The sequence below is a fragment of the Notothenia rossii genome (genome assembly GCF_949606895.1).
Source record: "Notothenia rossii genome assembly, chromosome: 3".
Taxonomy (NCBI): domain Eukaryota; kingdom Metazoa; phylum Chordata; class Actinopteri; order Perciformes; family Nototheniidae; genus Notothenia; species Notothenia rossii.
In genome coordinates, this window is record NC_136901.1 from 75,505,672 (window position 1) to 75,531,780 (window position 26,109).

The window sequence follows — 26,109 nt, forward strand, 5'->3', positions numbered from 1 at the left end:
GTTGAGATCGATCTTTGAATTCAGAAGATTTGCAAAAACAACCATTTTAGGCATGAGAAAGCTATACAGGCACAACATCTCATAAATATATATATATATATATATATATATATATATAAAAATAATATATATATAAATAATATAAATATAAATAATATATACACAGTATATCTTAGTGTTGTCTATGGTGCTCACAGTCATTTGTTGGTCATAGTGCGGTGATTTTCAGTAAGTCAGAATATAAGTTCATATCTAAGTTTTGTTTAAATATTTTCAGATTCTTTGGCTTTTATTGGTTTTAGAATATGGTTTGTATTTTTTGAGAACTTGCTTAAAATGAACACTTTTGTTAATGTCTATACACATTTTGTTGAGGTATTCAGGTTTTACTTGATCCAATGCATTTGCGTTATGATGTCCATTAGCTCAACCTCAAATCTCGCTCGAGAAATGCTTCCCATTAATGGCCACTGTTAGGATTTACCAACACAAATACGATTCAGAATCTGTAATTTACCGACTGGTAAAATAAAGACATTAAGGGAAACGTGGACCTTAAACAGTAGGGAAAATAAATAAATAAATGAATACAACTGTAACCTGGTTTAAAATTAAGCAACATATACATTGTGCTTAAGGAGCTGCAACTGGCAAACACATTTTTATGGTAAATATTTCCATGGCTTGCTCTAAAAATAATTCATATCGTACCAAGTCCACAAGGTGTCAGTGTCAGTTCAGCATAAAGTGTTGTGTTATCGTGTTGGCCAAGCCCCCTCCAGTGAGATTTTGTTCACGGCAACAGAGAAGAGAACACGTTCAAGAGAAACGAGCGTTGCCGTAATCTGTTCTAAAATAGGTTTACGAAATGGGATATATTTCAACAGTATATTGTTTGGCTTAGGCAATTTGCTTTTTTCGTAAGGACCTGTCTTTGGATATAATAATAATAAACACAAAGCAAAACGATGGCGGCTGGAGGACAAAGACGTGGAATACAACCCTGGTGGTTAGCCTTATGTTTTCCTGTGATGTTCGGCTGCGTGGAGCAGGTTTCAGCGCAGATTAAATATTCAGTTCCAGAGGAAGTCAAAGTGGGATCTGTTGTTGGAAATGTCGCCAAGGATCTGGGATTGGACATCAGTTCGCTCGAGGAAAGGCGGTTTCGTATCGTTTCAGGAACAGAAGCACAGTTTGCAGTAAATAAGAACAATGGTATCTTGTTTGTGCATGAGAAAATCGATCGAGAGGAGCTCTGTAAAACCGTGTCTCCATGTTTGATGAACTTAAAAATGGTCGCTGAGAACCCCATGGAAATACATTATGTGGGGGTTGAAATTATAGATGTAAATGATAATTCACCGAATTTTAAAGACGAAGAGAACATTTTAGAGATTTCCGAGTCCACCGTTCCTGGCAAACGTTTCCAGTTACCAACTGCGCACGATCCAGATGTTGGTATCAACACTGTGCGTGTGTATAAATTAAATCAAAACGAATATTTTAGTATTCAAATTCGAGAGAGTGGAGAGGACAAAATACCATTCCTGGTTCTGCAAAAGGCTCTAGATCGGGAAAAGCACCGTGAGCACAAATTGATTTTGACAGCAGCTGATGGTGATAATCCACCGAGATCAGGCGCACTTAATGTTACAGTCACTGTTCTCGATTCTAATGATAACCACCCTACATTTAGTCAAGAAGTATATTCAGTTACAGTACCTGAAAATATAGACGCAGATACAAGTGTAATTAAAGTAAAGGCAACTGATGAGGATGAGGGTGCAAATGGAGATATTGAATATTCTTTCGGGAGTCAACTTGACCGAAAGATATACGATATGTTTAGCTTAGATAAAAACACTGGAGAAATTCAAGTTAAGGGAGAAATTGACTTTGAGAAAGTAGACGTTTTTAAGTTGGACGTCCGTGCCACTGACAAAGGACAACCTCCAATGAGTACTGACTGCAGGGTGATAATCAAAGTGCTCGACAAAAACGACAACGAACCAAAAATAGAGGTGACATCCCTGTCAAACATGGTATCTGAAGACTCAAAACCAGGAACTGTCGTTTATCTTATAAGTATTATAGACCAAGATTCCGGATTAAACGGCAAAGTAATATGTAGTCTTTCAGATAATGTGCCTTTTGATTTAAAACCATCATATCAAGACAATATGTACTCGTTAGTGTTGAAACAGCATTTGGATCGAGAATCAGTCTCGCATTACGAAATAACAATAACAGCTACAGATTGTGGTCAGCCTCCTCTTTCTACATTCAAAACTGTGAATATTCATGTATCTGACGTGAATGATAATAAACCAGAATTTTTACAAAATCCAATTGAAATGTACCTGTTGGAAAATAACGTTCCTGGAAACGAAATATTTTCTGTAAGTGCTTTGGATAAAGACTTAAATGAAAATGCAGCTTTAACTTATCATATAATCAGAGAAGAAAGTAATCAAGGTAAAGCTGCAACATTTCTAAATATAAATACAGATAACGGACACATTTCGGCGCTAAAAAGCTTTGACTTTGAGACTCTGAAAAAGTTCCAGTTCCAAGTTGTCGCCACAGATTCTGGAACTCCGTCACTAAGCAGCAACGTCACAGTGCACGTCTTCATTCTGGATCAGAACGACAACGCTCCAGTCATCCTGTATCCAGTCAGCTCTAACGGTTCTGCTGAAGGTGTGGAGGAGATTCCCCGAAATGTGAACGCAGGACACTTGGTGACTAAAGTCAGAGCCTATGACGCTGATATAGGATATAACGGCTGGTTACTGTTCTCACTGCAGGAAGTTACTGCCCACAGTCTCTTTGGTTTGGACCGCTATACAGGACAGATCAGAACACTTCGCTCATTCACAGAGACAGACGAGGCTGAGCATAAACTGCTCATACTGGTGAAAGACAATGGCAACGTTTCCCTGTCAGCAACAGCTACTGTGGTTGTTAAACTTGTGGAGCCCAGAGAGGCTTTTGCTGCTGCTGATGTTAAAAGTGCAACAAAGGATGATGAGGATAATAATGTGACTTTTTACCTGATGATAACTTTGGGCTCAGTCTCAACACTTTTTCTCATCAGTATCATCGTGCTGATTGCAATGCAGTGCTCTAAATCCACAGACTATACTTCTAAATATCTACAAGAGACTAACTATGATGGGACACTGTGTCACAGCATCCAGTACAGATCTGGAGACAAGCGCTACATGTTAGTTGGACCCAGAATGAGTATAGGATCTACTATAGTCCCGGGCAGCCATGCCAACACACTAGTGCTCCCTGACAGGAGGGGGACATCTACAGAGGTAAGATATTCATTAAACAATATTTACGCAGTAGCCTATGTTGTCATGTACACAAATGTATTTTTATGCTTTGCTCAAAGTCTGTTTCCTATCATGTCTCATAAGCCTTTTGAACTGCCAATAAGTAGCATACCTGACATTAATCAATTTGAAATATAAAATAGACAGACTTTTCTCGATTATTACCATTGTCCATGGTACCTAAATCCTAATTTTCTTGTTCTCGCCAAAAAGTTCAAATGGGATTGTGGGAAAAGCAAGATGTGTGTTTCAGAAATGTGGGTCTCAGATTAGTAAAATTACCACAACTACAGGGATGGAAATTTGGATGGAAAGCATGGCAATGCAGCAGTATTACCTTTGAGCTTAATATGCAATATGCGTGGTACCAGTTTTGGTTGGAAGTACTTTTGTTATAAGAAGGAAATGCTGGGGCTCCTTGTAAATGGTATACATGGAGCTGAATCTCATGAACATGTCAACAAGTACAACCATGGTCAAAAAAATCTATAATGTTTAAATAATCAGTAAAAAGCTGGCATCTCTGCAAGGCATATAACAGCATCTCTTCAAATGTTTTAAAGAACATGTAGGAAAAGTTTGTTTTTATGAATTGCCCCTGGGTGTCACTATTACATCGACAAACCAGAAACGACTTTGACCCTCCCCTTCCAAGGCTTTTGTCTCTTACTGAATAGAGGTTCGAGAGCATTTGAAGCAAGCAAACCAGTCGTTAGAATCAAGCTCTGAGTTTTGCAAAATACGCGTTATTCAGCGGGATGGATTTAAATAACCGTTTTTCAAAGTAACCGGCTCCTGTTGGTGAATGCGTTGTTGGATAATGATGGGGAACGATACAAAACCTCGGACAAAGGGCTGCTCCTGGTTTGCTTTTTATTTGGCTTTACCCCTTCTGTTCGGAAACCAGGCTTTGGGTCAGATACGCTACTCTATTCCAGAGGAGGTAAGAGAAGGGACAGTTGTTGGAAATGTGGCCAAGGATCTTGGTGTGGAAATCCCCTCTTTGATTGCTCGACGGTTCCGCGTTGTGTCTGGAAGTAAGGACGCTATTTTTGAAGTAAACCAGGATAATGGGGCTCTGTACGTCAACAAGCACATTGACAGAGAGGAGCTGTGTCAGGGAGGCGGTGCCTGCCTTATGGAGCTCAAAATCCTCGTTGAATCTCCTTTGGAAATACACTACGTAGTTGTAGAAATTACTGATGTAAATGATCACTCTCCTAGTTTTCCTGAAAGGGAACAGATATTTGAAATAGCTGAGCACACATTACCAGGAAAGCGATTTCAACTGCACAGTGCTCGCGACCCCGATGCTGGAGTAAACTCTATTCGTACGTACACTTTAACGTCAAATGAACATTTTGAAGTAGATATCCGCCAAAGCGATGAGGATAAAATACCATTTTTAGTTCTGAAGAAATCGTTGGATAGAGAACAAAAGAACAAACACACGCTGCTGGTTACTGCAGTTGATGGAGGTAAACCTCTAAAATCAGGCACACTTAATGTTTCTATTATTGTGCTGGATATCAATGATAATCGACCGATGTTTAGTCAGGAGATTTACCACATTTCAATACACGAAAATGTTGCACTCGGTACTTCAATATTTAAAATGAATGCAACGGATCCAGACGAAGGCACCAATAGTGATATTGAATACGGCCTAGGAAAAACCTTAAAACGAAAAATCTATGATATGTTTGAATTGGACAAATTAACTGGAGATATTAAAGTTAGGGGAAAGGTTGACTATGAAGAAAACGACGTTTATAAACTGGATGTTGAGGCGTCAGATAAAGGAACACCTCCACTGACAGGTGAGTGTAGAGTCGTTATAAAGATAATAGACGTCAACGATAATACACCGGCAATAGAAGTCACATCACTCGCAGATAAAGTGTCTGAAGATTCAAAACCGGGAACAATTATTTCCCTTATCAGCGTAACGGATAAAGACTCCGGTGTCAACGGTAAAATAATATCAAGCATAACCTCAGACGTTCCGTTTGAATTAAAGCCCTCCTATAAGGAAAACACTTACTCGGTTGTCACTAAGGGATTATTGGATCGAGAGCAGGTGTCACATTATGAAATAACAATAAAAGCCACCGATTGTGGTGAACCTCCCTTATCTACATTTAAAACTTTCAACATTCAGATATCAGATGTAAACGACAATCGTCCTTTTTTCAATAAAACGCCTTTAGAGTTTTATCTGGTAGAGAATAACATAGGCGGAAATTCTATATTCTCTGTAAGTGCAACAGACAATGACTTGAATGACAATTCAGCTATTTCGTATAGTATAGTGAGACAAGGCAGTCAAAATGACATCATGTCTTTCCTAAATATCAACTCAGAAACTGGAGATATTTCGGCGCTAAAAAGCTTTGACTTTGAGACTCTGAAAACGTTCCAGTTCCAAGTTGTCGCCACAGATTCTGGAACTCCGTCACTAAGCAGCAACGTCACAGTGCACGTGTTCATTCTGGATCAGAACGACAACGCTCCAGTCATCCTGTATCCGGTCAGCTCCAACGGTTCTGCTGAAGGTGTGGAGGAGATTCCCCGCAATGTGAACGCAGGACACTTGGTGACTAAAGTCAGAGCCTATGACGCTGATATAGGATATAACGGCTGGTTACTGTTCTCGCTGCAGGAAGTTACTGCCCACAGTCTCTTTGGTTTGGACCGCTATACAGGACAGATCAGAACACTTCGCTCATTCACAGAGACAGACGAGGCTGAGCATAAACTGCTCATACTGGTGAAAGACAATGGCAACGTTTCCCTGTCAGCAACAGCTACTGTGGTTGTTAAACTTGTGGAGCCCAGAGAGGCTTTTGCTGCCACTGATGTTAAAAGTGCAACAAAGGATGATGAGGATAATAATGTGACTTTTTACCTGATGATAACTTTGGGCTCAGTTTCGACACTTTTTCTCATCAGCATCATCGTGCTGATTGCAATGCAGTGCTCTAAGTCCACAGACTATACTTCTAAATATCTACAAGAGACTAACTATGATGGGACACTGTGTCACAGCATCCAGTACAGATCTGGAGACAAGCGCTACATGTTAGTTGGACCCAGAATGAGTGTAGGATCTACTATAGTCCCGGGCAGCCATGCCAATACACTAGTGCTTCCTGACAGGAGGGGAACATCCACAGAGGTAAGACCTAAACAACACCATTTTAAACAATATGGTACCATGTTAAATGTTATGTTTGTTTTGCTTTTTTCAAAGGTTGCTTCGCATCGCATCACTAAAGTATTTTTCACAGCCAAAAAAGTAATTATGGACAAAATCAAATATTTCAAAATTGTTTTATTTGTTGTGTGAGTTCATACACATTTATATAGGGTTCTATTTTGTCTCAATTATCAAATGAGCATTTACTTAGAAATGGATACAGAAATGCAAAAATGTTTTTTACACTCAATTGGCCATGGTTCAGTGTTTTTTTGTTGTGCTAAACGTTTAGAAATAGGGGCTAAAAGCAAAGTCTTAAATGCTCCAATTAAAGGTGGGGAATGTCATTTTGGAGAAACCAGCTCGAGTGCGCTAGAATTTGATAGTACACAACAGGAAAAATGCTGCCTCTTCCTTCAGACTTCCTTAAAGAGCCCCTCCTCCAACACACACAAACGCGCACATGACCAATGAGGGCACGAGATAAGTTTGTGCACAGATGGCAGGCTGACAGGCAGGTAGGTCATCCAGTTATTTTAGCCGGGCCGGCTCAGATGATTGGTCGTGCTTTCTACAGTACTCCGGCTTCCACAGATGACATTTTTTTATGTATTTATTGTCAAAGCATTTAATATATTCATTGCTATCGGGATGTTAAGAGCATTCCATGGAATATAACAAAAAGTGTTTCTGAAATAAATTACATACCCCACCTTTAAAAGTGTTAAAAAGTCATTTAAAAGTTAGGGTTAAAAGGCTGGGAAGAGATCCAAAAGGGTACTTAGCTGAAAGAGGGGTGAATCACAATTACACCCCTCTGTTGCTCCACGTCACTTCCCCTTACTCGAGCCGCCGGCGATAATCCACCTCCTTGCTGATGTTGTCCTGCGTTACCCGCCTCTGCTCGTCACAGCCAATCCGCGTACGTCCGTCCTTGATGTTCTCGTCTCCTAATTCCTGGCCTTGCTCGTTGCTTCCTGCCTTCTCTGTGTCTGCGCTCCTCGCTGTACACATGGGTTGCGCAATGCGCTCATTGCTGCTGCGGTTCCATGGGGAACTGCTTAGTTCAGGGGCAGTGGGAAATTTAATACATGATGCTACGAACTCACACAATTAAAACACAGCAATACTTAATATAAAAACATATCAGATCCCATTAAAACGGACCCCGTCACATTATAATGACAACCATTTCCCTGATTATGACCGCTGTCCATGGTACTGAATATACCCTGTTCCTGCTATTTACCAAGAAAGTCCCACACAGGTATTTATTTAGAAATATTTGGAAAATATGTTTTCAAATTTGTGCCTGAGAATATTTCAAGTACTGACAAACCATTGATTGAAAGTGATAATATATAGAGCTCAGGATTGGTTAAGTATTCATGGATTTAGTTGTTTTGAAACAGAGTGTTGTTTTAGTTGAATGGTTGTGGTTTATTCCCGGCTGAAACTCGTGATCATGTCAAATTAATTTGCAGTGTTAAAAAAACGTATTGAGAAGTATTGCTTTTATTATTCCTAAAACTCTATGACAATTTAACTGTCTGAGTTAATATGGCTCTACAAAAGTGCAACTAATCAATTTCTTTAATTAAATGAAATGATGTTGGTATTGTTCCTTAATGTACGGTTATTTATATCAGCTTTTTCGGGAAACGTTTTGTTACCTAAACATAGTAAAGTTTATTTTGAATAGTTGCCTCTGGGTGTCACTATTACATCGGGAAACCAGAGACGACTTTGAACCTCCCCTTTCCAAGGCTTTTGTTTCTTATTGAAATGACTAAAGAACGTATCTGAATCAAGCAAACCAGTCGTTCACACGTCGCCTCTTGCAAATCGCGTTATTCAGCTGGATGGATTTAAATAACACTTTTTCCAAGTAACCGGCTCCTGTTGGTGAATGTGTTGTTGGATAATGATGGGGAACGATACAAAACCTCGGACAAAGGACTGCTCCTGGTTTGCTTTTTATTTGGCTTTATCCCTTCTGTTCGGAAATCAGGCTTTGGCTCAGATACGCTACTCTATTCCAGAGGAGGTAAGAGAAGGCACAGTAGTTGGAAATGTGGCCAAGGATCTTGGTGTTGAAATCCCCTCTTTGATTGCTCGACGGTTCCGCGTTGTGCCTGGAAGTAAGGACGCTATTTTTGAAGTAAACCAGGATAACGGGGCTCTGTACGTCAACAAGCACATTGACAGAGAGGAGCTGTGTCAGGGAGGCGCTGCCTGCCTTATGGAGCTCAAAATCCTCGTTGAATCTCCTTTGGAAATACACTACGTAGTTGTAGAAATTACTGATGTAAATGATCACACTCCTAGTTTTCCTGAAAGGGAACATATATTTGAAATAGCTGAGCACACATTACCAGGAAAACGATTTCAACTGCACACTGCTCGCGACCCCGATGCTGGAGTAAACTCTATTCGTACGTACACTTTAACGTCAAATGAACATTTTGAAGTTAATGTCCGTCAAAGCGATGCCGGTAAGATACCATTTCTAGTTCTGAAGAAATCGTTGGACAGAGAACAAAATAACAAACACACGCTGCTGGTTACAGCAGTTGATGGAGGTAAACCTCCAAAATCAGGCACACTTAATGTTTCTATTATTGTTCTTGATAGTAATGATAATCGTCCGATGTTTAATCAGGAGATTTACCACATTTCAATACACGAAAATATTGCACTCGGTACTTCAATATTTAGGATGAATGCAACGGATCTGGACGAATACACTAATGGGGAAGTCGAATACAGCCTAGGAAAAACCTTGAGGCGTAAAGTATATGACACTTTTGAATTGAATAAATTAACTGGAGAAATCAAAGTTAAAGGAGTAGTGGATTATGAAGAAATCGACATATATGAACTGGACATTGAAGCATCAGATAAAGGAACACCTCCACTGACAGGTGAGTGTAGAGTAATTATTAAGATAATAGACGTTAACGATAATCCACCGGAAATAGAAGTCACATCGTTGTCAAATACAGTGTCTGAAGACTCAAAGCCAGGAACAATTATTTCACTTATAAGTGCAACGGATGTAGACTCCGGTGTAAATGGGAAAATAATATCACACATATCTAATGACGTTCCCTTTGAATTAAAGCCTTCCTATAAGGAAAACACTTACTCGGTTGTCACTAAGGGATTATTGGATCGAGAGCAGGTGTCACAATATGAAATAACAATAAAAGCCACTGATTGTGGTGAACCCGCCTTATCCACCTATAAAACTCTCAGCATTCAGATATCAGATGTAAACGACAACTCTCCTCACTTTGACCAAACCTCTTTGGAATTTTATCTGGTTGAAAATAACGTTCCTGGAAATGCTATTTTCTCTGTAAGCGCAAGAGACAAGGACTTGAATGACAATGCAGCTATTTCATATCATATAATGAGAGAAGGCAGTCAAAATGACATAATGTCTTTCCTAAATATTAACTCTGAAACTGGAGATATTTTGGCGCTAAAAAGCTTTGACTTCGAGACTCTGAAAACGTTCCAGTTCCAAGTTGTCGCCACAGATTCTGGAACTCCGTCACTAAGCAGCAACGTCACAGTGCACGTGTTCATTCTGGATCAGAATGACAACGCTCCAGTCATCCTGTATCCGGTCAGCTCAAACGGTTCTGCTGAAGGTGTGGAGGAGATTCCCCGCAATGTGAACGCAGGACACTTGGTGACTAAAGTCAGAGCCTATGACGCTGATATAGGATATAACGGCTGGTTACTGTTCTCACTGCAGGAAGTTACTGCCCACAGTCTCTTTGGTTTGGACCGCTATACAGGACAGATCAGAACACTTCGCTCATTCACAGAGACAGACGAGGCTGAGCATAAACTGCTCATACTGGTGAAAGACAATGGCAACGTGTCCCTGTCAGCAACAGCTACTGTGGTTGTTAAACTTGTGGAGCCCAGAGAGGCTTTTGCTGCTGCTGATGTTAAAAGTGCAACAAAGGACGATGAGGATAATAATGTGACTTTTTACCTGATGATAACTTTGGGCTCAGTCTCAACACTTTTTCTCATCAGTATCATCGTGCTGATTGCAATGCAGTGCTCTAAATCCACAGACTATACTTCTAAATATCTACAAGAGACTAACTATGATGGGACACTGTGTCACAGCATCCAGTACAGATCTGGAGACAAGCGCTACATGTTAGTTGGACCCAGAATGAGTATAGGATCTACTATAGTCCCGGGCAGCCATGCCAACACACTAGTGCTCCCTGACAGGAGAGGGACATCCACAGAGGTAAGATAAATGTTTTTGGATGTTTTGATTTTCACATCCCCTGCATACTTAATACTATGTGTGAAAGCCCCCCTCTAAAGCGGAAATACATTACATTACACTGCAAATAGCAATAATTAAATAGCAGAGAAGCGATACATTACTCAGGATCAGCATTAACACTGGTATTGTGATTAGTTTAAAATTGTGTGTATACAACTTAGCTTGAGAGCAGAGTTTTAACTCTGTTTTCGTTTTTAACTGCTATGTGATTTGTAATCTATGATGTGTTATGGTGCTTGCAACTTGTGTGCTTCACTACGTGTTGACGTCTGCAGTTCATGAGCTTTAGTAACATCCTGGAATAGATGAGATGTAAATAAAAGGATTTGGGTTGGTTCCACGACTAAAGCTTATCCCCTGTTAAACAGTTATATATAAGTTTATGTCTCATATCACTTCTGATCATTTGAAGATTATATTTCATGTGTTAACTTAACACTAACATATTGTAATAATAACGATTCTAACGCTTGGTGTCAGTGTAGCTTAGTGTTTCTGTGACTGGCAGCACTTTACGTCACGAGCTGTGGATCGAGTCCTTGCATTTTTCAGAGCATACTTGAACGAATAAGATCGTAATTGCCACCGACGAGTGTGTTTAATTTTCAACCGTTTTTGTAAAAGCAGACGTTGGATGTTGTGAAGAAAGATGGCGGATTAAGTTTCATTTATTTCAAGACGTAGTTAATCGACTGTTCTTTATCGCCAATACGAGCCATGGAACAAAGAGGACGCAAATCACGGACTCCGCGACAATTTTGGTTTGCCTTGATGGTTGTTTTTGATATTTTATGGAGAGGAACTACAGCACAGATCAGATATTCAATATTTGAGGAGGTTCAAGATGGAACCGTGGTCGGGAATATAGCGAAGGATTTGGGGCTCGATAAGAGTGCACTGAAAGACAGAGGATATCGCATTGTGACAGGCTCAACTGAGCCCCTGTTTCAAGTTAATCAAAATGATGGTATATTGTATGTTAAAAAAAGAATAGATAGGGAGGAGGTGTGCGACCGGACCAGCCCGTGTTTGATCAACCTCAAAACTGTGCTAGAAAACCCGCTGGAGATCCACTATGTGGCGGTGGAAATACTAGATATAAATGACCACTCGCCTGTTTTTACGGAGAAAGAGAAAAGGCTTGAGATCTCTGAGTCGGCTTTACCAGGGGCGAGATTTCAACTACAGGCTGCGCGTGACCCCGACGTTGGCCAGTTATCCATTCAGCAATATCGACTCAGCCATAACGAGCATTTTAGATTAGAAGTGAAGGATAGAGGCGAGGACCGTAAGGTACCATTTTTAGTCCTGCAGAAACAGCTAGATAGAGAAACAGCCGGGAAACACAAACTGCGTCTTACAGCAGTGGATGGAGGAAAACCTGCGAAATCTGGCGCTATAGAAATTACTGTGAATGTGCTTGATGTTAATGATAACTCCCCTGTGTTTACAAAAGAGTTGTATTCTGCAACTCTACGAGAAAGCGTTCCTGTTGACACTGTAGTCATTCAGCTAAATGCAACAGATTTGGACAAGGGTGCAAATGGCGAGATAATATATTCATTTGGTAACGAAGTTGATGCAAAATTAAAGGATGTCTTTAAAATAGACGCAAACACTGGTGAAATTAAAGTCATCGGTAAGATAGACTTCGAGGCAACTAAAAGTTATGATATTGACATTCTGGCGTCCGATAAAGGACCAGTGCCTCTAACAACTGACAAAAGTGTTATGATAACAGTTATTGATGTTAACGACAATGCACCTGAGATAGAAGTAACATCATTTTCTAGCTCTATCAAGGAGGATTCAAAGATAGGAACTACTGTAGCCCTGATTAGTATTAGGGATTTAGACTCTGGAATCAATGGAAAAGTCATTTGCACCATCAAAGAGGATGTTCCTTTTACTTTATCTCCATCATTACAGGAAAACATGTACGCTGTTGTAACCGGGTCTCAACTGGATAGGGAAATGGTTGCCCACTTTGAATTTACAATTGTCGCTAAAGACACAGGTGATCCGTCCTTTTCAACTGAAAAGACCATGAGTGTCGTAGTATCAGATGTAAATGACAACACTCCAGAGTTTTTAACAAGCCCCTATGTATTTTATATCACCGAGAATAACAGTCCCGGAGCCTCAGTATTTTCAGTTAGAGCTTCTGATCGTGATGAAAGCGATAACGCTGTCATTTCATATCATATTCTCAGAGATGGCAGAGAAGCAAATAAATTGACCTCATTTCTAAACATCAACTCAGAAACTGGAGATATTTTGGCGCTAAAAAGCTTTGACTTTGAGACTCTGAAAACGTTCCAGTTCCAAGTTGTCGCCACAGATTCTGGAACTCCGTCACTAAGCAGCAACGTCACAGTGCACGTGTTCATTCTGGATCAGAACGACAACGCTCCAGTCATCCTGTATCCGGTCAGCTCTAACGGTTCTGCTGAAGGTGTGGAGGAGATTCCCCGCAATGTGAACGCAGGACACTTGGTGACTAAAGTCAGAGCCTATGACGCTGATATAGGATATAACGGCTGGTTACTGTTCTCACTGCAGGAAGTTACTGCCCACAGTCTCTTTGGTTTGGACCGCTATACAGGACAGATCAGAACACTTCGCTCATTCACAGAGACGGACGAGGCTGAGCATAAACTGCTCATACTGGTGAAAGACAATGGCAACGTTTCCCTGTCAGCAACAGCTACTGTGGTTGTTAAACTTGTGGAGCCCAGAGAGGCTTTTGCTGCTGCTGATGTTAAAAGTGCAACAACGGATGATGAGGATAATAATGTGACTTTCTACCTGATGATAACTTTGGGCTCAGTCTCAACACTTTTTCTCATCAGCATCATCGTGCTGATTGCAATGCAGTGCTCTAAATCCACAGACTATACTTCTAAATATCTACAAGAGACTAACTATGATGGGACACTGTGTCACAGCATCCAGTACAGATCTGGAGACAAGCGCTACATGTTAGTTGGACCCAGAATGAGTATAGGATCTACTATAGTCCCGGGCAGCCATGCCAACACACTAGTGCTCCCTGACAGGAGGGGAACATCCACAGAGGTAAGACAAATACATATTTAAACTCCCTTACCTTTCATGTACTGTCATGGCAATATGAATACATTTAAATAGGTTGATATCAAACAATTTTTGAATTTGGTATTACATTAGAACTTTAACACTTTTATTTATAGAAACAGGATCTGCTCTTGAGGTGTATGCATTCTATCTGCCTGAAATCCCATGTTTTGCATACTTCTTCTGTGTTGTTGGATAGTTGGTTTTGTACAGTTTATATTATTGTAGTTATTCAAAGCGAAATCAGTTCCTATACACCTCTGTGTGCAGAAAAAGGTGCGGCTCGCCGTGGTGCTGGAAGTATTTTACTATGGTTTTCCATTTATTTTGGCATGGAAAAAAGGACTTCATTGCAGTTTACATTCATCAAAATAGTTTAAGAGAGAGATGATTGTGACTCTAGTGTAGTAACTGTTAACTGCAAATACCTAGATCTTCTTGACAGGAGGGGGGCATCTGCAGAAGTAAGACATATTTTAGATTAAACTGTGGTGACAAACTGTAACTGCTTTTGGACTAAACATATCAATGTGGTTTGTTTTCTGCATAATTTGATACTGTGTTTGTCATCATAGTTTACCTTGGTAATTATAACCATATGTCATGGAGGTAACTTAAGTGTACTTGAAAAAGGAGATGCATTTTACTTGTAAATGATCGTAGTCACCTCATAGGCAATGATATGGACAATGATTGTGGCCTTTTGTTTTTTTGCATCATGTATATGTGGCGGGGTGGTCGTTTTTAAACGCAGAGCCACCAAAATGCCTGACAACGCCACCTGGGGAGTTTCGCCGCAGGAGATATTTAATGTACACCTCAGAACTAAGAAGGCTCTACAAGTTTGTGACTGACACAAGACAGAGACGTGGTTCAATTATAATGAAACAGTTTATTTCAAAATATCAATCACATGCATTTGTTTATTCTTGGTTAAACACTTTATATAGAAAATGATTAAAATCAATGAGGGAAAAAGGGGAGTGGGCAGATGCCAGCCGGGGGAGGCAGTCTAACAGGGCTGTGTCCCACTTACCCACCACCGGTGCTCACTGCAAACCAAGACTCACTGCAAATCAAAACTCACTACAAACTGTGTCCCAGTGCTCCTATCACTACAAGCCGTGAAGGGAATCAGACTGTGGGCCTAGCCACCACCACTAGCTGGCTCCAACTCCACTACAAGGGGCAAAGAAACAACAAATGAGTATAAAGCAGAAGAAACAATTATCCAGTTGGTCCAGACGAGCAAACCGTAAAATACACTAAAACCCTAAATATAAGACAGCAAAACTAAATTCAAACAAAACCTAATTCAAGCAAAACCTAACTAAAACAGCAGCTGATAACACCTAGTAGGAAGAACACATTGCACATTAGATTACAATACAAAAGTAGACACTTAAATCTTTGAACTTAGGTAATTGTAAACTTACCACTATTCAGTATGATTAATACTAAAGTACTAAGGACCAACACACATCCCTCCAGGTTAACAGGACTTCAGGCATCACATTTGGCTAAAGGAACACCAGGTGGACCAGGATACAAGCTGATAGGCTAACACAAATCAATGTAGTTCAGTGCTAATATAAGATGCACATGAGTAATATTAAGCTGTTGATCAAACATGACATCGTATGTGACAATTTACCTACCCTTAAGGCTTAAGGTGGCAACAGGCAGAGAACAAACGCAACAAAGGCTGCCATGATGACACAGGTGCATTAAATACCCCTGAGTTAATTAGGGGTTGGCTCTGGGGGAGGAGTTGACCTACTTTAGGTGATGGTGAGTTCAGGGCGTACAGATGAGTGTGGGACAGTTACCTGAACCCAGTGTTCCTGCTACCGTAAGCCGTCTATTTTTTCCCTATATCAACCGTCTTTTTTCATCAAATGGCTTGATAATACAAAACAACGGTGAAACATTTTTTTTATCGAGCTGTATTTAGGTCGCTGTCCTTGGTGCTGGGAGCGGAAAGAGTTATTTTAGTCAATGTTTAAAGTCCGGGCATTCTCCTTCTCTCTTTCAACACAGTATAATACGCTATAACTAAAGATAACATACCATTGACCATAATGTTTATTAAATGCCTCACATTTCTGCAGTGAGAAAAGGGGTCGCATGGTGTCAGTGAAAAGTAAAAATTCAGCAGTACACGAGCCTCTCGTCATAGCAGTTTGGTTCCTCCTCTTCAAAACATTTTACTTCGATACTGGCAGGACCGTTTTTCTGCTCATGCCTTGATACTTGATCGGTTCAGCGAATTTTCTGGAAATACAGGAAGTGAATTAACAGGTCAATATACATGTAAGAAAGCACTGGATTTTGACTTCACAACAGAGCTTTGTTTGTAATGGATTACTGATGATTTCGGGTTTAATCATGGAACAAAGAACATGCAAGATGCCGAGGGCGCGAGGATGGTTTCTCAGCTTCGTGGTTGCTGTGCTTTTGTGGAGCGCGGCCTCAGCGCAAATAAGATATTCAATCTCGGAGGAAGTTAACGAAGGAACTGTGGTTGGAAATATAGCAAAAGATCTGGGATTAGATAAAAGCACACTGAAAGACAGGAAGTATCGGATTGTTTCCAGTAATGCCGATCCGCTTTTCCATGTGAATCAAAACGATGGTGTCCTCCATGTGAGCCGGAAGATTGACAGAGAGGAGGTGTGCGCGCAGAGCAGTACGTGTTTAATGAATCTCAAAACTGTGCTGGAAAACCCTCTGGAGGTGCATTATGTTGGAGTTGAGGTGATGGATATAAACGACCATTCTCCTAGTTTTTCAGAAAAAGAGAAACGGTTGGAAATATCTGAGTCTGTGTTGCCCGGAGCACGGTTTCAACTAAAACCTTCACGGGATCCAGACAGTGGACATTTCTCCGTGCAGCAATATAAACTCAGCCAAAACGATCACTTCCGTTTGGAAGTTAAGGATAAGGGAGAAGATGGTAAATTACCAATATTGGTTGTACAAAAATCCTTGGATAGGGAAAGGGCAAAGAGCCACTCATTATTGTTGACTGCTATGGATGGAGGAAAACCTCCAAAATCTGGCACCATGAATATTGTAGTGAATGTTCTAGATGTCAATGATAATGCGCCTGTTTTCTCTAAAGATGTTTATTCTGTGATGCTCATTGAAAATGCTCTGGTAGGCACAACAGTCATACAAGTGAATGCAACTGATTTGGATGAAGGACCCAACGGAGATGTAGTTTACTCATTCAGCAACAGTATGAATCTAAATATTGTAAACCTTTTTGATATCAATGCTTTAACAGGCGATATAAAGGTAAAAGGATTAATAGATTATGAGGAGAAAGACAGATATGAAATTGAAATTGAGGCATCAGATAAAGGCCTTGCTCCTTTTATAACAGACAAAAGTGTCATCATTAAGATAGTAGATGTTAATGATAATGCACCTGAGATTGAAGTTACCTCATTTTCAAACTCTATCCCTGAAGATTCAAGACCTGGAACTACAGTAGCCCTTATCAGTGTAAATGACTTGGACTCTGGTCTCAATGGAAAAGTGTTTTGCGCTGTAAATAAGGATGTACCATTTACTTTATCCCCATCCTCAAAAGATAACATGTTTTCATTAGTGACCAAATCCCCCCTGGATAGAGAGAAACAGTCACAATATGTCCTGACAATAACTGCAAAAGATGGTGGAGAACCTCCATTATCATCTGAGAAGACAATACATGTAGTGGTTTCAGATGTGAATGACAACAGTCCAGAGTTTTCACTGAGTCCATATACTTTCTATATCACTGAAGCTAATGAGCCAGGTACCTCTGTGTTTTCTGTTAAAGCTCTTGATCGTGATGAGAACGATAATGCACGAATAACCTATCATATTCTCAGAGATGGCAGTGAAGGAAATAAATTGACCTCATTTCTCAACATTAACTCTGAAACTGGAGATGTTTTGGCGCTAAAAAGCTTTGACTTTGAGACTCTGAAAACGTACCAGTTTCAAGTTGTCGCCACAGATTCTGGAACTCCGTCACTAAGCAGCAACGTCACAGTGCACGTGTTCATTCTGGATCAGAACGACAACGCTCCAGTCATCCTGTATCCGGTCAGCTCTAACGGTTCTGCTGAAGGTGTGGAGGAGATTCCCCGCAATGTGAACGCAGGACACTTGGTGACTAAAGTCAGAGCCTATGACGCTGATATAGGATATAACGGCTGGTTACTGTTCTCACTGCAGGAAGTTACTGCCCACAGTCTCTTTGGTTTGGACCGCTATACAGGACAGATCAGAACACTTCGCTCATTCACAGAGACAGACGAGGCTGAGCATAAACTGCTCATACTGGTGAAAGACAATGGCAACGTTTCCCTGTCAGCAACAGCTACTGTGGTTGTTAAACTTGTGGAGCCCAGAGAGGCTTTTGCTGCTGCTGATGTTAAAAGTGCAACAAAGGATGATGAGGATAATAATGTGACTTTTTACCTGATGATAACTTTGGGCTCAGTCTCAACACTTTTTCTCATCAGTATCATTGTGCTGATTGCAATGCAGTGCTCTAAATCCACAGACTATACTTCTAAATATCTACAAGAGACTAACTATGATGGGACACTGTGTCACAGCATCCAGTACAGATCTGGAGACAAGCGCTACATGTTAGTTGGACCCAGAATGAGTATAGGATCTACTATTGTCCCGGGCAGCCATGCCAACACACTGGTGCTCCCCGACAGGAGGGGAACATCTACAGAGGTAAGACACATCTAAAAAAGCTGTTTTTTATTCCCTCCAAAAAAGTTTTAATCATATTTAATCATTGAGCAGAAATAACCTATTTTTAAATGTATAATCAATCCGCCTAGCAAAACTTTCACATGCACAAATAATAACTACATTTCCCCCCCATACTTCAACAATGCTATCGGGGTGGTTTTCACCATTATATGTTTTCCAAACACTGTTAATCAGCAAGTATATTATCAGGGCACTGTCAAGTTGACACAATTAATGCAAGCAGTTAGATAGTGGAAACATCATTGTCGAATTTAGAAAAAGTTCCTTAAAAATGTGCATTCTTTATGAATGATCAGTTTTTGCTTTTGAACATCATTTGGAGCAGATATAATTTATAAAAGCTGCAACTGTCAAAATGTATTTCAGAGTTTGTCATTATTTATTTTCCTGGTTTACAATAAGCCATGATTTACAGTAATACTTTCACCATATGTAGATCATATGCCAAGTAAAGGGCAATCGCTCTCCATGATGCTAGATCTTAAGAAGGTTTTGTGTTTAAGTGAGCAGTCTCCCTGTGTACTTCCATTCCCCAAACTAGTGTTAAGTGCTTCCAAATAATTAAATGTGCTGTATTTTAAAAAGGTCACAGCATATACGGTTTAGCTTGAATGCTGCTAAGGCATAACATTTCCTGCAGTGAGACCCTAGATCGCATGGTGTCAGTGTAATGGGGAAAGAAAGCATTGCATGTCGTCAGCGCATTGTGGTTTCACCTCATGTTATCCTCGGTGCGATATTCACACGGTCATTTCTACTCTTACTGCTGCTTTCGGACATGATCTTTGTGCTGCCCTGTCTGTGGGTGTAAACAGAGGATACATGCTTCAATAAACGGATGCGCTTACATCGGAATTGTAACGCAGTTATTGTCGATGTGATGGATTACTGAGAATTTCGGGTTTAACCATGGAACAAAGAAGATGCGAAATGCCGAGGGCGCGAGGAGGTTTGTTCGGCTGCGTGGTGGCTGTGCTTTTGTGGAGCGCGGCCTTAGCGCAAATACGATATTCAATCTCGGAGGAAGTTAACGAAGGAACTGTAGTTGGAAATATAGCAAAAGATCTGGGATTAGACAAAAGCACACTGAAAGACAGGAAGTATCGGATTGTTTCCAGTAATGCGGATCCGCTTTTCCATGTGAATCAAAACGATGGTGTCCTGTATGTGAGCCGGAAGATTGACAGAGAGGAGGTGTGCGCGCAGAGCAGTACGTGTTTAATGAATCTTAAAACTGTACTTGAAAATCCACTGGAGGTGCATTATGTTGGAGTGGAAGTGCTGGATATAAATGACAATTATCCTATTTTCCCGCAAAATGAGAAAGTTTTAGACATTTTTGAGTCCGTGTTGCCCGGAACACGATTTCAGTTAAAACCTTCACGGGATCCAGACAGTGGACATTTCTCCGTGCAGCAATATAAACTCAGTCCCAACGATCACCTCCGTTTGGAAGTTAAGGATAAAGGAGCCGATGGTAAAATACCAATATTGGTTATTCAGAAATCTTTAGACAGAGAAACATCAGGAAGTCATTCATTTGTGTTGACTGCAATGGACGGGGGTAAACCTCCAAAATCTGGCACTGTGAATATTGTAGTAAATGTTCTAGATGTTAATGATAATGCGCCCGTTTTTTCTCGAGAAGGTTATTCTGTGATGCTCAATGAAAATGCTCCATTAGGCACAACAGTCATACAAGTGAATGCAACTGATTTAGATGAAGGAACAAATGGAGACGTAGTTTACTCATTTACCAACAGCATTGATCAAAAAATATTAAACATATTTAATATCAATACATTAACAGGCGAGATAACGGTTAAAGGTTTAATAAATTATGAAGAAAAAGACAGATATGAAATTGAAATTGAGGCATCAGATAAAGGTCTTGTTCCGTTTACAACTGACAAAAGCGTCATCATTAAGATAGTTGACATAAATGATAATGCTCCTGAGATTGAGGTTACATCATTTTCAAACTCTATCCCTGAAGATTCAAGACTTGGAACTACAGTAGCCCTTATCAGTGTAAATGACTTGGACTCTGGTCTCAATGGAAAAGTGATTTGCTCCATAGTTGAGGATGCTCCTTTTGCTTTAACTCCATCCTTACAAGACAAAATGTTTTCATTAGTGACCAAATCCCCTCTGGATAGAGAGAAACAGTCACAATATGTCCTGACAATAACTGCAAAAGATGCTGGTGAACCTCCATTATCATCTGCGAAGACAATACATGTAGTGGTTTCAGATGTGAATGACAACAGTCCAGAGTTTTCACTGAGTCCATATACTTTCTATATCACTGAAGCTAATGAGCCAGGTACCTCTGTGTTTTCTGTTAAAGCTTTTGATCGTGATGAGAACGATAATGCACTAATAACTTATCATATTCTCAGAGAAGGCAGTGAAGGAAATAAATTGACCTCATTCCTAAATATCAACTCTGAAACTGGAGACATTTTGGCGCTAAAAAGCTTTGACTTTGAGACTCTGAAAACGTTCCAGTTCCAAGTTGTCGCCACAGATTCTGGAGCTCCGTCACTAAGCAACAACGTCACAGTGCACGTGTTCATTCTGGATCAGAACGACAACGCTCCAGTCATCCTGTATCCGGTCAGCTCTAACGGTTCTGCTGAAGGTGTGGAGGAGATTCCCCGCAATGTGAACGCAGGACACTTGGTGACTAAAGTCAGAGCCTATGACGCTGATATAGGATATAACGGCTGGTTACTGTTCTCACTGCAGGAAGTTACTGCCCACAGTCTCTTTGGTTTGGACCGCTATACAGGACAGATCAGAACACTTCGCTCATTCACAGAGACAGACGAGGCTGAGCATAAACTGCTCATACTGGTGAAAGACAATGGCAACGTTTCCCTGTCAGCAACAGCTACTGTGGTTGTTAAACTTGTGGAGCCCAGAGAGGCTTTTGCTGCTGCTGATGTTAAAAGTGCAACAAAGGACAATGAGGATAATAATGTGACTTTTTACCTGATGATAACTTTGGGCTCAGTCTCAACACTTTTTCTCATCAGTATCATCGTGCTGATTGCAATGCAGTGCTCTAAATCCACAGACTATACTTCTAAATATCTACAAGAGACTAACTATGATGGGACACTGTGTCACAGCATCCAGTACAGATCTGGAGACAAGCGCTACATGTTAGTTGGACCCAGAATGAGTATAGGATCTACTATTGTCCCGGGCAGCCATGCCAACACTTTAGTGCTCCCTGACAGGAGGGGAACATCTACAGAGGTAAGACTTTAAAAAATGTAATCATTTCTAAAATAATAGATGTGTTTTTAGATTTCATCCAATTGAGACTGAGCTTCCAACTTCTGTTTGCAAAAGTTTCTATTTGGTGCAATATTCTCTCTTGCTCATCTGTATATTGTTTTATACACACAAATACTACTACTACTACTAATAATAATAATAATAGTTATAATAATAATAATACATTTGATTTCAAAGTGCTTTTTCAGGTGCTCAGACACTTTACAGTAGTGATGAAAAGGATACAATTAATTATAAAACACTATACACTCTCACGAGTACAATGAACATGACAAAATGTTTTATAATAAAATCTAAATGGGGTCATAAATTGCAACTTTATTTTGGGAAAATGTGTGAAAGGAGCTATAACAGATCAAACATAAATATATTACAAATATAAAAAAAGACTTACCTACACTGATATGCGTTAAGTTATTTGGATGGGTAGTCTTCATAATCATTCTAGAAAAAGAAATATTAATTAAAGAGACAAATATTGGGGATAAGCCTGTAGTTCTGAAATACATTGACGTTACTGTTTTCAAGCAACAATAAGAGCAATTATTAAACACCAATTCATACCGTTATTTCTCGTGTGCGGATGGGGAAAAAAAAACTTGTACTTGGATTTTCTGAGCATTTCGTACATTCTAGTGTGTTTTTGAACGAATTTGAAACGTTGCCCTGTTGGTGTCACTGTTACTCCAACAAGGCCACAAAGGACGTTGTCCCTCCCCTAAGAAGGCTTTTGTATGGTACCTCACAGCAGAGGATACATCAGATGTAAGGGTGCAAGCTGGATGAGACGGTACTGTGAGTTTTCTAAACATGCGATGCTAAGCTGATTGGATAGTCACGTTAAATCGCTGCAGAAACAGGCTTCTGTGTGTATGTGCTGTCGGATAATGATGGGGAGTCCACGACGACATCGCTCAAGTGACAGTCGTTGGTTTCATTTTTATTTATCTCTATTGCTGATTTTTGGGAAACATGCTTTGGCTGAATTGAGGTACTCTATTCCAGAGGAGATGAAAGAAGGGACTTCTGTTGGAAATGTTGCGAAGGATCTTGGTCTGGATAAAACCTATTTGATTGATCGAAGATTTCGAGTTGTGTCTGGATCTAAAGATGCTTTTTTCGAGGTAAACCCGAACAGTGGTGCGTTACAGATTCTTAAAAAGATCGACCGAGAGGAGCTGTGTCAGGGGAGTGGTGTATGCACAATGGAGTTGAAGATCCTTGTTGAAAACCCTTTGGAAATGCACCATGTTGTTATAGAAATTACTGATATAAATGATCACTCTCCTAGTTTTTCTGAAAAGGAACAGCAATTTAAAATAGCAGAACATACATCTCCGGGAACCCGTTTCGATCTGCACGCGGCCCGTGATCCTGATGCTGGAATTAACTCCATCCGCACATATACATTAACGTCAAACGATCACTTTGAAATAGATGTTAGTCAAAGCGATGAGGATAAAACGCCGTATTTAGTGCTAAAGAAGTCATTAGACAGAGAACAAAAGAGCAAACATGTGCTTTTTGTAACAGCAGTTGATGGCGGTAAACCTCAAAGATCAGGCACACTAAATGTTTCTATAATTGTTCTTGACACTAACGATAACCGTCCAGTGTTTAGTCAGGATACCTATCAAGTAGAAATATATGAGAACGTTCCAGTCGGTACTATTGTGACAAGAGTGAATGCAACAGATACAGATGAAGGGAATAATGGAGAAATAGAGTTTACTCTCAGCAAAACTTTAGCGCGAAAAGTTTATGACATATTTGAATTGAATAGAGTAAGTGGAGAAATTAAATTGAAAGGTGCGGTGGATTTTGAAGAAACGGAGATTTACAAAATCGATGTTCAAGCATCTGATAAAGGAACGCCTCCATTAACAAGCCGCTGTAGAGTCATTATAAAAGTAAAAGACGTAAATGATAATCCACCAGAAATAGAAGTCACGTCACTGTCTAATACTGTGTCGGAAGACTCAAAGCCTGGCACAGTTATTTCCCTTATTAGTTTGACAGATAAGGACTCCGGTGTCAATGGGAAAATAATATCAAGCATAACTTCAGACGTTCCTTTCGAGTTAAAGCCCTCTTATAAAGAAAACATTTATTCAGTTGTCACCAAAGGATTTTTAGACCGAGAGCAGGTGTCGCATTACGAAATAACAATAAAAGCCACCGATTGTGGGGAACGTCTCTTATCTACTTTCAAAATCCTCAACATTCAGATATCAGATGTAAACGACAACATACCATTATTCTCTCAAAATACATTACAGTTTTACGTTTCAGAAAATAACGTTGCTGGAGGGTCGATATTCTCTGTAGGTGCAACGGACAAAGATGTAAATGAAAACGCAGTACTTTCTTATCAAATAGCGAGAGGAAACGAACTGGCAATGTTTCTCAGTGTAAATTCAGATAACGGACAGATTTCAGCGCTAAAAAGCTTTGACTTTGAGACTCTGAAAACGTTCCAGTTCCAAGTTGTCGCCACAGATTCTGGAACTCCGTCACTAAGCCGCAACGTCACAGTGCACGTGTTCATTCTGGATCAGAACGACAACGCTCCAGTCATCCTGTATCCGGTCAGCTCTAACGGTTCTGCTGAAGGTGTAGAGGAGATTCCCCGCAATGTGAACGCAGGACACTTGGTGACTAAAGTCAGAGCCTATGACGCTGATATAGGATATAACGGCTGGCTATTGTTCTCACTGCAGGAAGTTACTGCCCACAGTCTCTTTGGTTTGGACCGCTATACAGGACAGATCAGAACACTTCGCTCATTCACAGAGACAGACGAGGCTGAGCATAAACTGCTCATACTGGTGAAAGACAATGGCAACGTTTCCCTGTCAGCAACAGCTACTGTGATTGTTAAACTTGTGGAGCCCAGAGAGGCTTTTGCTGCTGCTGATGTTAAAAGTGCAACAAAGGACGATGAGGATAATAATGTGACTTTTTACCTGATGATAACTTTGGGCTCAGTCTCAACACTTTTTCTCATCAGTATCATCGTGCTGATTGCAATGCAGTGCTCTAAGTCCACAGACTATACTTCTAAATATCTACAAGAGACTAACTATGATGGGACACTGTGTCACAGCATCCAGTACAGATCTGGAGACAAGCGCTACATGTTAGTTGGACCCAGAATGAGTATAGGATCTACTATAGTCCCGGGCAGCCATGCCAACACACTGGTGCTCCCTGACAGGAGGGGGACATCTACAGAGGTAAGATAAATACATATTCCAGCTTCCTGTCCTTTCATGTAGCAATGTCAATGTGATGGTAATTATTTGCTCATACTTAACATGTTGACTTCAAATTACATTGGATCATCTCTTACATTTACACTATAAAGTTTTGTGTAGGATATAGGATCTGCTCTTGAGGCAGCATCTTCGTTTTATCTGGCTGAAATCATTTGTTTTTTCATACTTCATCCTTGTTGTTGAATAGTTGGTGATGTATGAGTCACTGCAGTTTTTCATAACGATTAGGCCAGGGTAATTTATTCCTACGCCTCTAAATGCAGGAGGAAGTGTCTCTGTCCATGATGCTAACACATGTAGTGCTGTTTGTTGTCATCACTGGTTGCAGTTCGCAATAATTATGTACTTTTTTGGACATAATCATAGGGGTAAATTAAGTGAACTTGAATAAGGATATATATTTTCTTTTTTTTAAATGATCGTTGTCAATCACGTTGTCATTACCTTTATCAACTCTATCAAAAATATTTCTGATTTCAAGCCCGGCTTGGCATTCTGCATTATCTTGGCAATGATATGGATGATGATTGTGATCTCTTTTTATTTTGTTTTGGCTTTTGCATGACGTTGACTTTGTAGCTTGTCTTATTGTACCTTATATCAACCTTGTTTTATTTAAAGAATGGCTTGATAATTAAACATTGCGGGCGAGCAAATTAAATCTGACTTATGTCGCAAAGACAACATAAACTTGGTCATGATCAACACATGCTGCCAAAAAATAAACTACAGCATTCCGTATGTATGCAAGTACAATAGGACAGTACACAC

General features: G+C 40.1%; 4 protein-coding genes across 11 annotated transcripts in view; all 4 read left to right on the top strand.

The window, feature by feature from the left end:
- The window catches only part of LOC307031523 (protocadherin alpha-8-like), a 96,091-nt gene that overhangs the window by 31,190 nt on the left and 38,792 nt on the right, over positions 1 to 26,109 (top strand). Inside the window, exon 1 of one of the 6 annotated variants that reach the window (XM_079668711.1) lies at positions 4,053 to 6,522. The exons of 3 other annotated variants lie outside the window; for them this stretch is intronic. In XM_079668711.1, coding sequence (XP_079524837.1) covers positions 4,150 to 6,522 — 2,373 coding nt within the window. In that variant the 5' untranslated portion in view covers positions 4,053 to 4,149. Of the gene's footprint in view, positions 1 to 4,052; positions 6,523 to 8,359; positions 10,826 to 16,184; positions 18,710 to 26,109 lie in introns of those variants that run through there. 2 more of the 6 variants (XM_079668712.1, XM_079668710.1) reach the window with 2 other exon arrangements.
- LOC307034539 (protocadherin alpha-8-like) lies at positions 803 to 4,039 on the top strand (the record flags this gene model as incomplete). Its single annotated transcript, XM_079673365.1, has 2 exons — positions 803 to 3,353; positions 4,022 to 4,039. The coding sequence occupies exons 1-2, from the start codon at positions 969 to 971 to the stop codon at positions 4,037 to 4,039; spliced, it is 2,403 nt and encodes an 800-aa protein (XP_079529491.1). The 5' UTR covers positions 803 to 968.
- LOC307031494 (protocadherin alpha-C2-like) overlaps positions 11,443 to 26,109 on the top strand; it is a gene marked incomplete at its 5' end in the record, with an annotated part of 199,614 nt that continues 184,947 nt past the window's right edge. Inside the window, one exon of one of the 3 annotated variants that reach the window (XM_079668626.1) lies at positions 11,443 to 13,945. In XM_079668626.1, the coding sequence (XP_079524752.1) occupies positions 11,585 to 13,945 (2,361 nt within the window). Of the gene's footprint in view, positions 13,946 to 19,537; positions 22,019 to 26,109 lie in introns of those variants that run through there. The other 2 variants (XM_079668638.1, XM_079668631.1) reach the window with 2 other exon arrangements.
- LOC307031528 (protocadherin alpha-3-like) lies at positions 22,877 to 25,305 on the top strand (the record flags this gene model as incomplete). Its single annotated transcript, XM_079668720.1, has 1 exon — positions 22,877 to 25,305. The coding sequence occupies exon 1, from the start codon at positions 22,933 to 22,935 to the stop codon at positions 25,303 to 25,305; it is 2,373 nt and encodes a 790-aa protein (XP_079524846.1). The 5' UTR covers positions 22,877 to 22,932.